Genomic DNA, 13,411 nt, shown 5'->3' on the forward strand with positions numbered 1-13,411 from the left:
ATGAAATTTTGTACATAAATTCGTCTTCAAGCACGCTTAATTCATTCAGAATGAATAACGTAAGCCACTTTTTCTCTACTAATGGTTGAAGCTTTACCTGCTATTTTTGTAGCAATGAATGTCGTACTGACATTCGCAAACAAATTCGGTATCCTTTCATTACTATTAATCATTCGTGTCTCGCGGATCATTCAGAATCATAACTTTCTTTTACTGCAGCTTGAGCTTTATATGTGCAAACAACTGATACTGTTGTAAATAGTTTAAATACGAAATCTTTTACTCCTTCTGTGTCACATCTACATGATGCTAAGTAATTTCCATTATACTTCTCGTGCTTTATATATATATATATATTTCTTTCTTTCTTTCTTTCTTTCTTTCTTTCTTTCTTTCTTTCTTTCTTTCTTTCTTTCTTTCTTTCTTTCTTTCTTTCTTTCTCTCTTTCTTTCTTTCTTTCTTCTTTCCTTCCTTTCTTCCAAATATATACATGTAATATTAGACAGCAAATATGAACAAATCTTTTCACGAAAGTTTTGTACGCTACATTTGGTATCTCATCTACCGCATAATTACGTAATCATTTTCTTGTAGAGCTGTTTGCATTTCTAAATTATATAAAGTGATATCTTTCAATCTGGGTGACATAGGAACATAATTAGAATTATCCACTATTCTTTGAAATTCTAAATTATTTCTTTCAATTTGTACAGAATTTCTATGAGATGTTAAAGGTAAACTGCTAGGACTGGAAACTCGAACATCTTGAGACCTTGAAAAAGAACTCGTCAGACTACACGTGAATATAATATTAAATAAGTATAATTTTGCATTAATTATAACTAAGTAAATGTAAACCTGTTTCCTTTCATTGACTCCGAAGCACATCTCTGTCGGGGAGGTAAAGGCGGTGGTTCTTCCGATAATCGATGGAAGAGATGTTCTATATAAAGGCTGGAGGTGCCTGCTGCATTTTTATCGTGCTCAACTGGAATTTCCTCGTAAATCCCAGAAGTAGTAGAAATGTTAGAGAACCTTCTAACATGGTAACTATGTGGTTCTGGCTGATAAACATCTTCTGTCATGTTATTAGGTATTTTACAGTTCGTTTCTTCATATCTTTCATTCGCTTCTCTCCTTTTATTTAATGTTTTCAATTCCATTCTTTCATTTGCCGTCGAATAACTTCGCGATGGCAACTCATCGCGAGTTACTACTCTAATATCACCTTCGCTTAAGCTTAAAGGCCTTCGATTGATTTGCTTATGCCTTAGACCGCGACCCTGAGTTATCAAATCTTGCAATAATTTACCAGCTTCCAAACAAAAGACATGGAGTTCACCAATTCCAGCATGAAATTCTTTTGTCGTATGGATTATACAAATACATTTAACATCATCCGATCGTCCTGCTGTGGCTAAATGAAATTGACCTAACTCTTTCCACTTGAAATTTTGAATTATCTCACTGGAATGAATATCTTTTATAACAACTCCTAATGCATTGGTCATCAAGGCACCGTACAGCCCTATAAAATATTTTTAAAAAAGGACAACTTTTTTAATTGACATTGTTAAATGCCAGTTTGCATTTTGCAGTTTGTTACGTTTCAACAAAATTAAAATAAATTTTGAAAAAATATTAACAATGATACAATGAAACATTCCGAGTTGCATTTCTTGAGACATTATCGCGAAAATAACAATTAAAATACCTGTCAGCCCCGATGCTTTGGAATGTGAATTATCAATGATAGATATATTATAAAATCCTGATGCAACCTTAAAGTTCCTAGGTCTTAACAATTGTCTAATGTTCGCCATCCACCGCTGTGACTCTATCTCCGAATTACCAGCCAAATACAACAATGGCTTTCTCTCTTTAGCAGGAAATATACCAAAAGCAAAATGTTTCGATCTAGATTGAGTGCGACAAATAGTAGCATCAAATGGTATTAATATGAAATCATCTCTGTCGTGTAACGATTGGATACTATCATTGCCAAGACAACAATCAAGATGCACTTTGATGCCCAGCTCTGGATCTAATTTTTTGAAGGAACACCAACGTCTCTTCCAAACTTTCCAAGGTCCCAATGTTCTCTTTTTAACCTTATGAACTTTAGATTTATTAGCGCAAAACTTAACATTTAAGAATCCACAAATTTCACTGTTTTCTTCTGCCATTTCACACTTCTTTTCTGATAGAAGCTTCACTGTTAGTATTTACAAAACGATAACAATCAACGTTTTCCTTGAAAGACAATTATCTTTATGCAACATTGAAACAGTTTGATTGTACAGTCAGCTATAAAAAAACCATATGTTTATTTACTATTTCGCATATTGATCATACCAAGCTCATTATCAGATGTGACAGACGCTTTTTAATCAAACAAACTGTATACAATAAAGGCAGTTTCAATTCCCTAAAAAAGAACAAGAGAGAGGGAGAGAGAGAGAGAGAGAGAGAGAGAGAGAGAGAAACAAATCTAGTAACTAACCGTAAACATATAGATATATGTTGACACATATATATCGACATGTACAATATTTGATTATAAATATTAGCCATGAAAATTTAGAAGCAAAAAAGAACACGAATATTTATGAAAAGGCCGGGACTATTCAATCAATGTTCCACCATTTCTGTTATTGGTTTACTAACTTTTTTACTCTCTCCTAAATCTAAAGGTCAATACACTTTGGTTAGTGGTCACGAGAAATCCAGAATTCCCTATCCAAAATTCTTAGCGAATACAGTGAATTTTTCACGGACGGCAGTTTGTAGTTGTGCGATTCCATCACAGTATACAGTAGCTCTCTGCTTTCTTTCTGATTACCGGGAAATTTAAAATTAGCACCATCTTTCTTCGGTGCTAAGCTTGAATTAGAGAACAAAGCAATATGTAACTTATGTAAAAGTTGTATAAAACTAAAAAATATATTTGATATATTTTTAATATTTAAAACTGATTAATTCTTTATAGCGAGAATTAAAAATGAGTGGATGTATTTTGTTATATAAATTGAAAAATGATTGAAATATTGGATTAAAATTATAGAAAATATATTTGGAATGCACAAATATTATGTCACCGTTGTACTACTACTTCAATCTTTTTGTTAGAAGGATACAACGTAAATATCAAATGAATTTCATTTTTCATGATGCGTATACTCACTTTTGGCTCTCATTGTACTACATAATAATCGATCTGCACGTAAATATCAAGCTGCATACTGAAATAGAAAGGTAGAAGGTGTTCTGACAGGAATTAATTCTCGGTCTTCATCTCGATGAACTACTACACTGTAACTTTTTCCATTGATAATTGATTGTTGATTCCGCTGCGGTAACATATACTGAGAATGTAGAGAAATTAGTGACGGATTTTTTTTTAACACATTCATACAATATTTCTTCGAAATATTGTCACTTATAGGATACGTTGACTTCTTTTCCTTAGCATAACATAACGGACAATTGCACCTTCTTATTTCGTTCTTCTTTACTCGATACGATATAAATGCGTAAATTATTTCAAATAAAAAGATAATCGTAGCGATCGTATATCCAATCAAAACAACTTTGTACGTTAAAAGAAGATCACTATTTCGTAATTGTCTTTCACTAGAACGAAGATTAATTGGACAGATTTCTGCTAAAGGAAGATCCTCTCCCTTCCTGTGTTGCACAATACCTGTTTCTATGAATCTTAATAACCTGAGATTTAAGATAATAAAACTCGTTAAAATATTCCATCATAAAAATAAAAAATAGATTACAATTCTACCGCTTTATATGTAATAGCGCAATGATTGTATCAAATAAAAGTAAAAAAGTAATTAATACGAATTGAATTAAAGGACTTACATTCTATTGATTGATTTCTGAATAGTTGAACCATAAGAAAAGCCAAAAGCACGTCCAGTTACTAAAATACTACCGGGCATTATAACGTACGTACATCGTGAATTATGCTCCAAACGACGATGCGTTTTATCTATGTAATCATTGAATATTAAAGTCTGCAAATAATGTGCTTCTGCCAGAAAAAGCTTTCCTTAAATAAAAGAAAAATCGAATAAAAAAGCCAGCGTTATAAAATACCAGGGCAGTTTGTTATTTCACATGTCTCCTTTTCTTCGGATACGTACGTCTGTCGACTGATTTTAAAATAGTTCTTTTAGAACTAAGGTCGTAGTGTTCAAAAACGCCCTTTCCTTCCCATTTACTTATGTTCAATAAACTTAAATTATTTTGGTCATTCTGAAAACGCGACGTTTCAAATTTGTCATTTTCAATATAAATAATTTCCTTCGTTTCTTTCTTTTCGATCTTACTTGAGAAAGAAGGAAATCAACCATGCGTCCCTTGTAAGTGATCCAATTGTATCTTTTATGAACGATATCTTCCAAAGAACTAATAGACAACGTAAATTGAGGTTTTGTGAGAAACGCCGTAAGATTTGCCGTGTAAAAGGACGTCAAAATCAATATAAAAATCCACCAAGTTGCAAAAACTATTCGCGTTGAATCTGCAATTGTAAAAAATTAAAATAACCATATGTATTTGTGTAATTACTGTCAGTCGTATACTTTACCTGTTGCAGCCACAATGTTCGTTCCTTGCTTCAAGAGAGAACTATAAACGAACCAGAAACAAGAAGACATACTAAATTTTTCAGAAGATGAATCATGCCACAATTTCGCCCTGCAACAAAGAATCAAGGTGAAATTGGAATAAAAATGTATGAAACATTATTTAATAATGTTTAGATAATGTTAATACAAAGTATTTAATAAGGATCTTTCGCAATATATTAAAATTTTCGGTAAATATCAAAGGAATAAATTTTGTACATAACATTTCTCAATAAAAATGAATTTTCTGGTAACCTGATAGTAGCGAAAAAATAGATAACAGGTCCCACAAAAATTAATGATGCTAAAACCAGCAGCCAGACGGTTCTTTCGAATGGCGCCAAAAGGCCGGAACCAGTAGCTGATTCCTGAGGTCTTTTCATCACGGCTGTTAATTTTGTTTCGTCCAAGGCATTACTGAAAGTACAGTATCGTCGCATTTCTGGTAACATGGGAAGAAATGCAACAGCCACGTCTACTTTCTAATAAAATTAAACGAAGTCTTTTAATCGCATTATACAATTAAAGCGTACCTTCTCTACCTTGTCGTATTAAAAGTTTTTCATGCGATACCTTCTCATAGAGTAAACCAAGAATGCCGCTATTTTCATCACCCAATATGTGTTCCTCCGGTGGAATAATAGTGTACGTAAAGTTCAATTTTGAACTGATTAAATCAAAAATATAGAATGCGTATCCTTTGCCAATCCATTTTCCATTTTCCAGTACTATTCCCGAGAAAGGCATATCCTACCAAGAGAAAAAATATAGTTACATATTTTTTGCATTAATAAAATAAACTGTTGAACCATTAGTTCGCAATCGCAAGCTCGCGTATATTCGCGTATGTGCGCGCATGTCTCGGTATACATGAATACATCTTATTTTTTATATCCAGGACACAAAAATTCTAATGTAATATAGACCAAACTTTTTTTAATAATACATACATTCCAGGATGTTACCGTTATCGTCGACGGTATACGGTTTTCGTTTTCATTCTCTCCAGTTGTCACATTATCTGTGAATACAGAATAGTAATCAAAATAATTAAATTATTTTTTCGTATCATAATTAATCAATAGGGACGCATAGTCGTCTTTAACACCTCTATTACTCCCACAGAGGGGACAGATCGAATCAAATTTAACTTATTAAACATCATCAGTTACTAAATTCACTAAAACGTAAGTTGTAAGTATCGTCAGCTAAAAACAGAAAAGAAACAAACCAAATCTTACAAAAGGATACGAAAACATTGGAAAAGATAAATGGATAATACATTTTCATTAAAAAAAAGGAATTGTAAAATTAAGTACACTGATACATGTATACCTTCACCATAAATGCAATCAGCACGAAGAAAAAAGACCGCTCCGATGTATAAAAAATGGATAACATGCATTCTTCTTTTCTTTAATGAAAATCATTCGTTTCTATCGAATTTTATATTAGAAAATATAGTTGACAGGCTGGTGGCGCCATCTCTGTCGAAAAGGCTGAAACTGTTCACTGTTCAGGGTTCAACCATTCTTGGGGAGATGGCGCCACCGTGGCATAAATAAATTAATGAACCTATTAATTAATTAATTAATCAGCAATGCAAGGATTGTAGCGATAATAGAATACGTAAAACCATTACGAATGCATTTCAATTACGAGACAGCGTTCCAAGTGCTGCATGCGTGAAAATAATAGAAAGGATTTCTTCGATTAAACGATCGCAGTTAATAACGTTCCGACACCTGTAATAATCCATTTTTTTCTGACTTTTCTCTCGTTTAGTATGGTATTTCAATGTGTATGCTATTAATTGTGTGTACAGATGTCTGGCGATGCAGCTCAAAGGATTTCACCATTAACAGTTACATGTGTTCGGCAGAAAATAACAGTCCAAAAACTACAACAACCAGGTGGAAGAGATTAATGGTCAGCCTATTATAACACTCAGAAGAAGAGTATCTAGGTCTTAAAGCAGTTACAAAGGACCTGTATCAATGGCAAAGAAGAAACAACAGAAATAATTAATCCATGACATTTGTTACAAACTGTTACAAACTGACATCACTTTTAATTGTATGGGATGTGTATTACACTGGCTTCTAAAAATCCATCATAAAATGCGTCTACCAAGTCTTACCATCTAAATCCTAGTGATATACTATGCGTATGTGCATTTATAAAAATAATGTATAGGACAAGACTTTCGTATTCTGTGAATTGACAAGTAGTTGCAATAAACGTTCTGTTATCTTTAATGATCGATTCAATTATTCAATCACCCCCGCAACGGTCCTGGAATAACCTATTCCAATGGCTGAGGCGAAATAATAGTACAATGTTGTACCACACACAAATAAAAGAATTGCATGCGACCACGTGTCTAGAAATTAGTAGGGAATGCGTTCAAGTGCATGGACAGATCGCTTGTACTTTCTACTAATGCGTATATTCAGAGAAACAAGCACGGAACAGTGAAACTAATAGAAATAGATATAAGAGAATGGGAATCGATCTACACAAATATTAGACAGATATAATCATTGCAAGCACGAGAGTAATGACTAGACGCGAATAAAACCACGAATCACTTTTCAATATAATTTTATCTAGATCAACTAGAAAGATTTTGCTTCTCCCTCGTTAATTTCCAGACGAAAGTAACTGTTTTACTTAATTAATATTCGCTACAAGGAATGTTTGATGATTATTTACGTTTCTCGAATGTTACGTCAGGAAAAAAAAAATGGCGGGAGGACTGGTGGCGCCATCTCTGTGGAAAATGCTGAAACTGTTCGCCGTTGAGGGTTCAGCCATTCCACGAGAGATGGCGCTACTATGTCGTAAATAAATTAACGACGATAGCAATTAATGAGTTAATCAGCAATGTGACGATTGCAGCGATAATAGAATGCGTTTCTATAGCAAGACTATGTTCCAAACGGTGGATACTTCAAAATGATTGAAAGGATTTCTTTGATTAAACAATCATATGCATTTATAAGGTAATTTATAAAACAAGACTTTTGCATTCTGTAAATCGACAAGAAGTTGCAATAAACGTTTTGTTATCTTTAATGATCGGTTTAATTATTCAGTCACCCCCACAACGATCCTGTAATGATCTATTTTAATGTTTGAGGCGAAGACATAGTAGAATGCTGTACGAAACACAAATAAATGAATTGCTTGCGACCACGTGTGTAGAAATTAGTTGGGAGTGCGTTCAATTGTATGGACTGATCGTTTGTACTTTCTACTAATGGGTATATTCAGAGAAACAAGCACAGAACAGGGAAACTAATAGAAGTAGATATACGAGAATGGGTATAAATCTATACAAATATTACACAGATATGTTGCAATCACTACAAGCACGAGAGTAATGACTGGAAGGAAATAAAACAACGAATCATTTTTCAATAACATCTTATTTACATTAACTATGAAGTTACTGCTCTTCCCTCGATCATTACGTGACAAAAGAAACTGCGTGCTAATTAATTAATAGCTGCAATGAGGAATGTTTTATGTTTATTCACATTTTTCGACACTACGTCAGAAAATATGGCGGGAAGACTGGTGGTGCCATCTCTGTGGAAAGTGCTGAAACTGTTCGCTGTTCAGGGTTCAGTCGTTTTTAAAGATATGGCGTCAGTACGACGTAAATTGTGGCGTTATCGACTTCCACATTTCAGCAGACTAGAACACTGTCATCTACTTCCGGGGGACGTTATCGACTTCCACATCTCAGCAGACTCGTTCACTGTCATCTACTTCCGAGGGACGTTATCGACTGTCACATCTCAGCAGACTCGTTCACTGCCATCTACTTCCGAGGGACGTTATCGACTGCCACACCTCAGCAAACTCCATCACTGCCATCTACTTCCGAGGGATGTTATCGACTGCCACATCTCAGCAAACTCGTTCGCTGCCATCTACTTCCGCCCCTCGGAAGGTACATTTTCGTTAGGAAATTGTTTCAAAATTAATTCGTGCCATCTATAAAAAAGAGACTCCCGTTTGCTACGTCTTTCAAATTTACACGTTTTTAAAATATATTATTCACTTATTTCTGCGCCATCAGAGACATCACATCATAATTTTCATTTACAAAATCTAGACTTATATTTAGCTTATATTTCTACGCTTTCTATAAGAAACATAAAAATATAAGAAGTTACTTTTTACGCGACGTTTAATCCTGTATCACGATCATCAACTGAGAACCAGCACCATGTTCCAGAAACGTTCTTTCGAGTCCACGTTCAAACAGTGCAAATATCACTGTCAATAAAGTCGAAACAAAATTAATTACGTACACGGCGACAGGCAGTGATTGTACGGTTCGCGGATAAGTTTTTTGTTACCGCAGCTAATAACCAAAGCCAGTAGCGAAAACTGCAAGGCCGCTCGACATGCAATTGACATAACAGACTCGTGCGGCTACGTTAGCTGTGTTTAACCCTTAGAGCTCTATGGACGCATATATGCGATTTTTCTAAGCTTCTACTTCAGTTTACCTTACTTGTTAAAGACTTATTGTTTGTAGGAAATTGTATCTTCCGAGGGGCGGAAGTAGGTGGCAGTGAACGAGTCTGCTGAGATGTGGAAGTCGATAACGCCACAAAATAAATTTATATTAATTAATTAATTAATCAAACATGTTGGGTATTATAACGAAAATTGTAAGCGTATAACCATCTAAGTCCTAGTAATATATTATGCGTATGTGCAATTATAAAGGTAATTTATAATCTAAGACTTTTATATTCGTTGAATAGTCAATAAGTTACAATAAACGTTCTGTTATTTTTAATGATCGATTTAATTACTCAGTCACCCCCCCAACGATCCTGGAATAACCTATTCCAATGGCTGAGGCGAAATAATAGTACAATGTTGTACCAAACACAAATAAATGAATTGCATGCGACCGCGTGTCTAGAAATTAGTAGGGAATGCGTTCAAGTGCATGGACAGATTGCTTGTACTTTCTACTAATGCGTGTAATCAGAGAAACAAGCGCAGAAGCAGAGAAACTAATAGAAGTAGATATAAGAGAATGGGTATAAATCTATACAAATATTACACAGATATGTTGCAATCACTGTAAGCACGAGAGTAATGTCTGGAAGGGAATAAAACAACGAATCATTCTTTAATAACATCTTTTTTACATTAACTATGAAGTTACTGCTTCTCCCTTGAACATTACGTGACAAAAGAAACTGCGTGCTAATTAATTGATGGCTGTAACGAGGAATGTTTTATGTTTATTCACATTTTTCGACACTTACGTTAGAAAACATGGTGGGAAGACTGGTGGAGCCATCTCTGTGGAAAATGATGAAACTGTTCGTCGTTCACGGTTCAGCCGTTCTACGAGAGATGACGCCACTGTGTCGTAAAAAATTAATGGTGATATTAATTAATAAATTAATCAGCAATATTAAAACTATAATGATAATAGAATACATATAATCATTAAAAACGCGTTTCTATTACGAAACCATGTTCCAAGGGGTAGATGCATCAAATTAATTGAAAGGATTCCTTCGATTAAATGATCAAAGTTAATAATATACTGACACTTGTAATGATTCCTTTTTCTGATTTTTCTTTTGTTTAGCATGCTATATCAAACAATTGCTTACATGTGTATGCTTCTAATTTTATGCACAGATGTCTGACAATGCATCCCAAAGGACTTTATTATTCAAGCAACTACATGTCTACATCAGATAAGAATGACAGAGAAGAAACTATAATATCCATGCAACAAAAGCTGGCGGATCGCCCATTATTACTATTCAGACAAGAGTTACAAAATCCTGAAGCAGTTATAATGGATTCTTTAATCAACGACAAAGAAGAAGCTGCAGAAATGGCTGACCTACGTTATCTCCTTAAAAATTGACATGAGTGTTAGCCGTAGATGTGTCGTATACTGGCATCCTGAGATCCTTTATAAAATGCATCTACTAAGTCTTACCTTTTAAATTTTAGTAATATACTAATTGTATGCGTATTTATTAAGGTAATTTATAAGCTAAGACTTTTGTATTCTGTAAATTGACAAGAAGTTGCAATAAACGTTCTGTTATCTTTAATGATCGGTTTAATTATTCATTCACCTCCACAACGATCCTGGAATGATCTATTTTAATGTCTGAGGCGAAAAGAGAGTAGTATGCTGTACTAAAAACAAATTAATGAATTGCTGCGACCACGTGTGTAGAAATTAATTGGGAATGCGTCCAATTGTATGGACAGACCGCTTGTATTTTCTGCTAAAGCGTATATTCAGAGAAACAAGCACAGAACAGTGAAACTAATAGAAATAGATATAAGAGAATGGATATGAATCTATACAAATATTATAGAGATATGTTGTAATCACTGTAAGCACGAGAGTAGTGACTGGAATGGAATAAAACAACGAACCATTCTTGTATAACATCTTATATACATTAACTGTAAAGTTACTGCTCCATCGCCGTTAATTACGTGACGAAAGGAACTGCGTGTTAATTAATTAATAGCCACAATGAGGAATGTTTTACGTTTATTCACATTTTTCGAAACATACGTCAGAAAATATGGCGGGAAGACTGCTGGCGCCATCTCTTTAAAAAGTGTTGAAACTGTTCGCCCTTCAGGGTTCAGCCGTTTCACGAGAGATGGCGCCACCATGCCATACATAAATTAATGATGATTTTAATTATAGAATTAATCAGCAATATTAGAACTATAACGGTAGTAGAATGCTTATAATGATTAAAAATGTTCCAAGTGGTGAATGCGTCAAAACAATTGAATGGATTTCTTTGATTAAACAATCAAAATTAATAATGTTCTGACACTTGCAATAATCCCATTTTCTGACCTTTCTCTTGTTTAATATGCTACATCAATCAATTGCTTACATGTGTATGTTTTTGATTTTATGCACATATATCTGGTGACACATCCCATAGGACTTTATTATTCAAGCAACTACATGTCTACTTCGGATAAGAATGACAGAGAAGAAACTATAAGATCCATGGAACAAAGACCAATGGCTGGGCTATTATTACTATTCAGACAAGAATCGCAAAGTCCTAAAGCAGTTATAATGGACTATTTAATCAACGACAAAGAAGAAGCTGCATAAATGGCTAATCTATATTATCTCCTTACAAATTGATAGCAGTGCTAGTCACACAAGATGTGTCGTACACTGGCTTCCTGAGATCCTTTGTAAAATGCACTTACTAAGCCTTACCACTTAAATTTTAGGTATATACTATGTGTAGTATTTTAGTATTATACTAATTGTATGCGTATTTATTAAGGTAATTTATAAGCTAAGACTTTTGTATTCTGTGAATTGTCAAAAGTTGCAATAAACGTTTTGTTATCTTTAATGATCGGTTTAATTATTCAATCACCTCCACAACGATCCTGGAATGATCTATTCTAATGTCTAAGGCGAAAAAATAGTATAATGCTCTAACAAACACAAATAAATGAATTGCTTGCGACCACGTGTGTAGAAATTAGTTGCGAGTGCGTTCAATTATGTGGACAGATCGTTTGTACTTTCTACTAATGGGTATATACAGAGAAACAAGCACAGAACAGGGAAACTAATAGAAGTAGATATACGAGAATGGGTATAAATCTATAGAAATATTACACACATACGTTGCAATCACTGCAAGCACGAGAGTAATGACTGGAAGGGAATAAAGCAACGAATCATTTTTCAATAACATTTTATTTACACGAACTATGAAGTTACTGTTCCTCCCTCCATCATTACGTGACAAAAGAAACTGCGTGCTAATTAATTAACAGCTGCAACGAGGAATGTTTTATGTTTATTCACATTTTTCGATACTACGTCAGAAAAAATCGCGGGAAGACTGGTGGCGCCATCTCTGTGGAAAATGATGAAACTGTTCGTCGTTCACGGTTCAGCCGTTCCACGAGAGATGGCGCCACCGTGTCGTAAAAAATTAATGGTGACATTAATTAATAAATTGATCAGCAATATTAAAACTATAATGGTAATAGAATACATATAATCATTAAAAATGCGTTTCTATTACGAGAATATGTTCCAAGTGGTAGATGCATCAAAATAATTGAAAGGATTTCTTCGATTAAATGATGAAAGTTAATAATGTACTGACATTTGTAATCATTCCTTTTTCTGACCTTTCCTTTGTTTAGCATGCTACATCAAACGATTGCTTACATGTGTATGCTTCTAATTTTATGCACAGATGTCTGACAATGCATCCCAAAGGACTTTATTATTCAAGCAACTACATGTCTACATCGGATAAGAGTCACAGAAATGAAATTATAATATCCATGCAACGAAGACTAATAGTTGGCCTATTATTACTATTCAGACAAGAATCGCAGAGTCCTGAAGCAGTTATAATGGGCTATTTAATCAACGACAAAGAAGAAGCTTCAGAAATGGCTGATCTACATTATCTCCTTGCAAATTGACATGAGTGTTAGGCGTAGATGTGTCGTACACTGGCTTCCTGAGATTCTTTGTAAAATGCATCTACTAAGTCTTACCATTTAAATTTTAGTAATATACTATGCGTATGCGTATTTATTAAGTTAATTTATAAGCTAACACTTTTGTATTCTGTAAATTGACAAGAAGTTGCAATAAATGTTCTGTTACCTTTAATGATCTGTTCAATTACTCAACCACCTTCGCAACTTTCCTGGAATAACCTATTTGAATG

At 34.1% G+C, this 13,411-nt stretch overlaps 2 protein-coding genes across 2 annotated transcripts; both read right to left on the reverse strand.

Moving 5' to 3' along the window:
• Window positions 1-529: 529 nt before the first annotated feature.
• Window positions 530-2,248, reverse strand: LOC143430961 (uncharacterized). Its single transcript, XM_076907444.1, has 3 exons — window positions 1,715-2,248; window positions 859-1,528; window positions 530-772 (listed from the first exon to the last, which is right to left on the reverse strand). The coding sequence occupies exons 1-3, from the start codon at window positions 2,184-2,186 to the stop codon at window positions 562-564; spliced, it is 1,353 nt and encodes a 450-aa protein (XP_076763559.1). The 5' UTR covers window positions 2,187-2,248; the 3' UTR covers window positions 530-561.
• A 960-nt stretch (window positions 2,249-3,208) lies between these two features.
• On the reverse strand, window positions 3,209-6,054 carry Ir76b (Ionotropic receptor 76b). Its single transcript, XM_076907443.1, has 9 exons — window positions 5,982-6,054; window positions 5,597-5,667; window positions 5,220-5,396; window positions 4,902-5,128; window positions 4,607-4,716; window positions 4,347-4,540; window positions 4,161-4,272; window positions 3,877-4,066; window positions 3,209-3,726 (listed from the first exon to the last, which is right to left on the reverse strand). The coding sequence occupies exons 1-9, from the start codon at window positions 6,049-6,051 to the stop codon at window positions 3,231-3,233; spliced, it is 1,647 nt and encodes a 548-aa protein (XP_076763558.1). The 5' UTR covers window positions 6,052-6,054; the 3' UTR covers window positions 3,209-3,230.
• Window positions 6,055-13,411: the final 7,357 nt, after the last annotated feature.

The sequence above is a fragment of the Xylocopa sonorina genome, chromosome 16 (assembly GCF_050948175.1).
Source record: "Xylocopa sonorina isolate GNS202 chromosome 16, iyXylSono1_principal, whole genome shotgun sequence".
NCBI classification, from domain to species: Eukaryota; Metazoa; Arthropoda; class Insecta; order Hymenoptera; family Apidae; genus Xylocopa; species Xylocopa sonorina.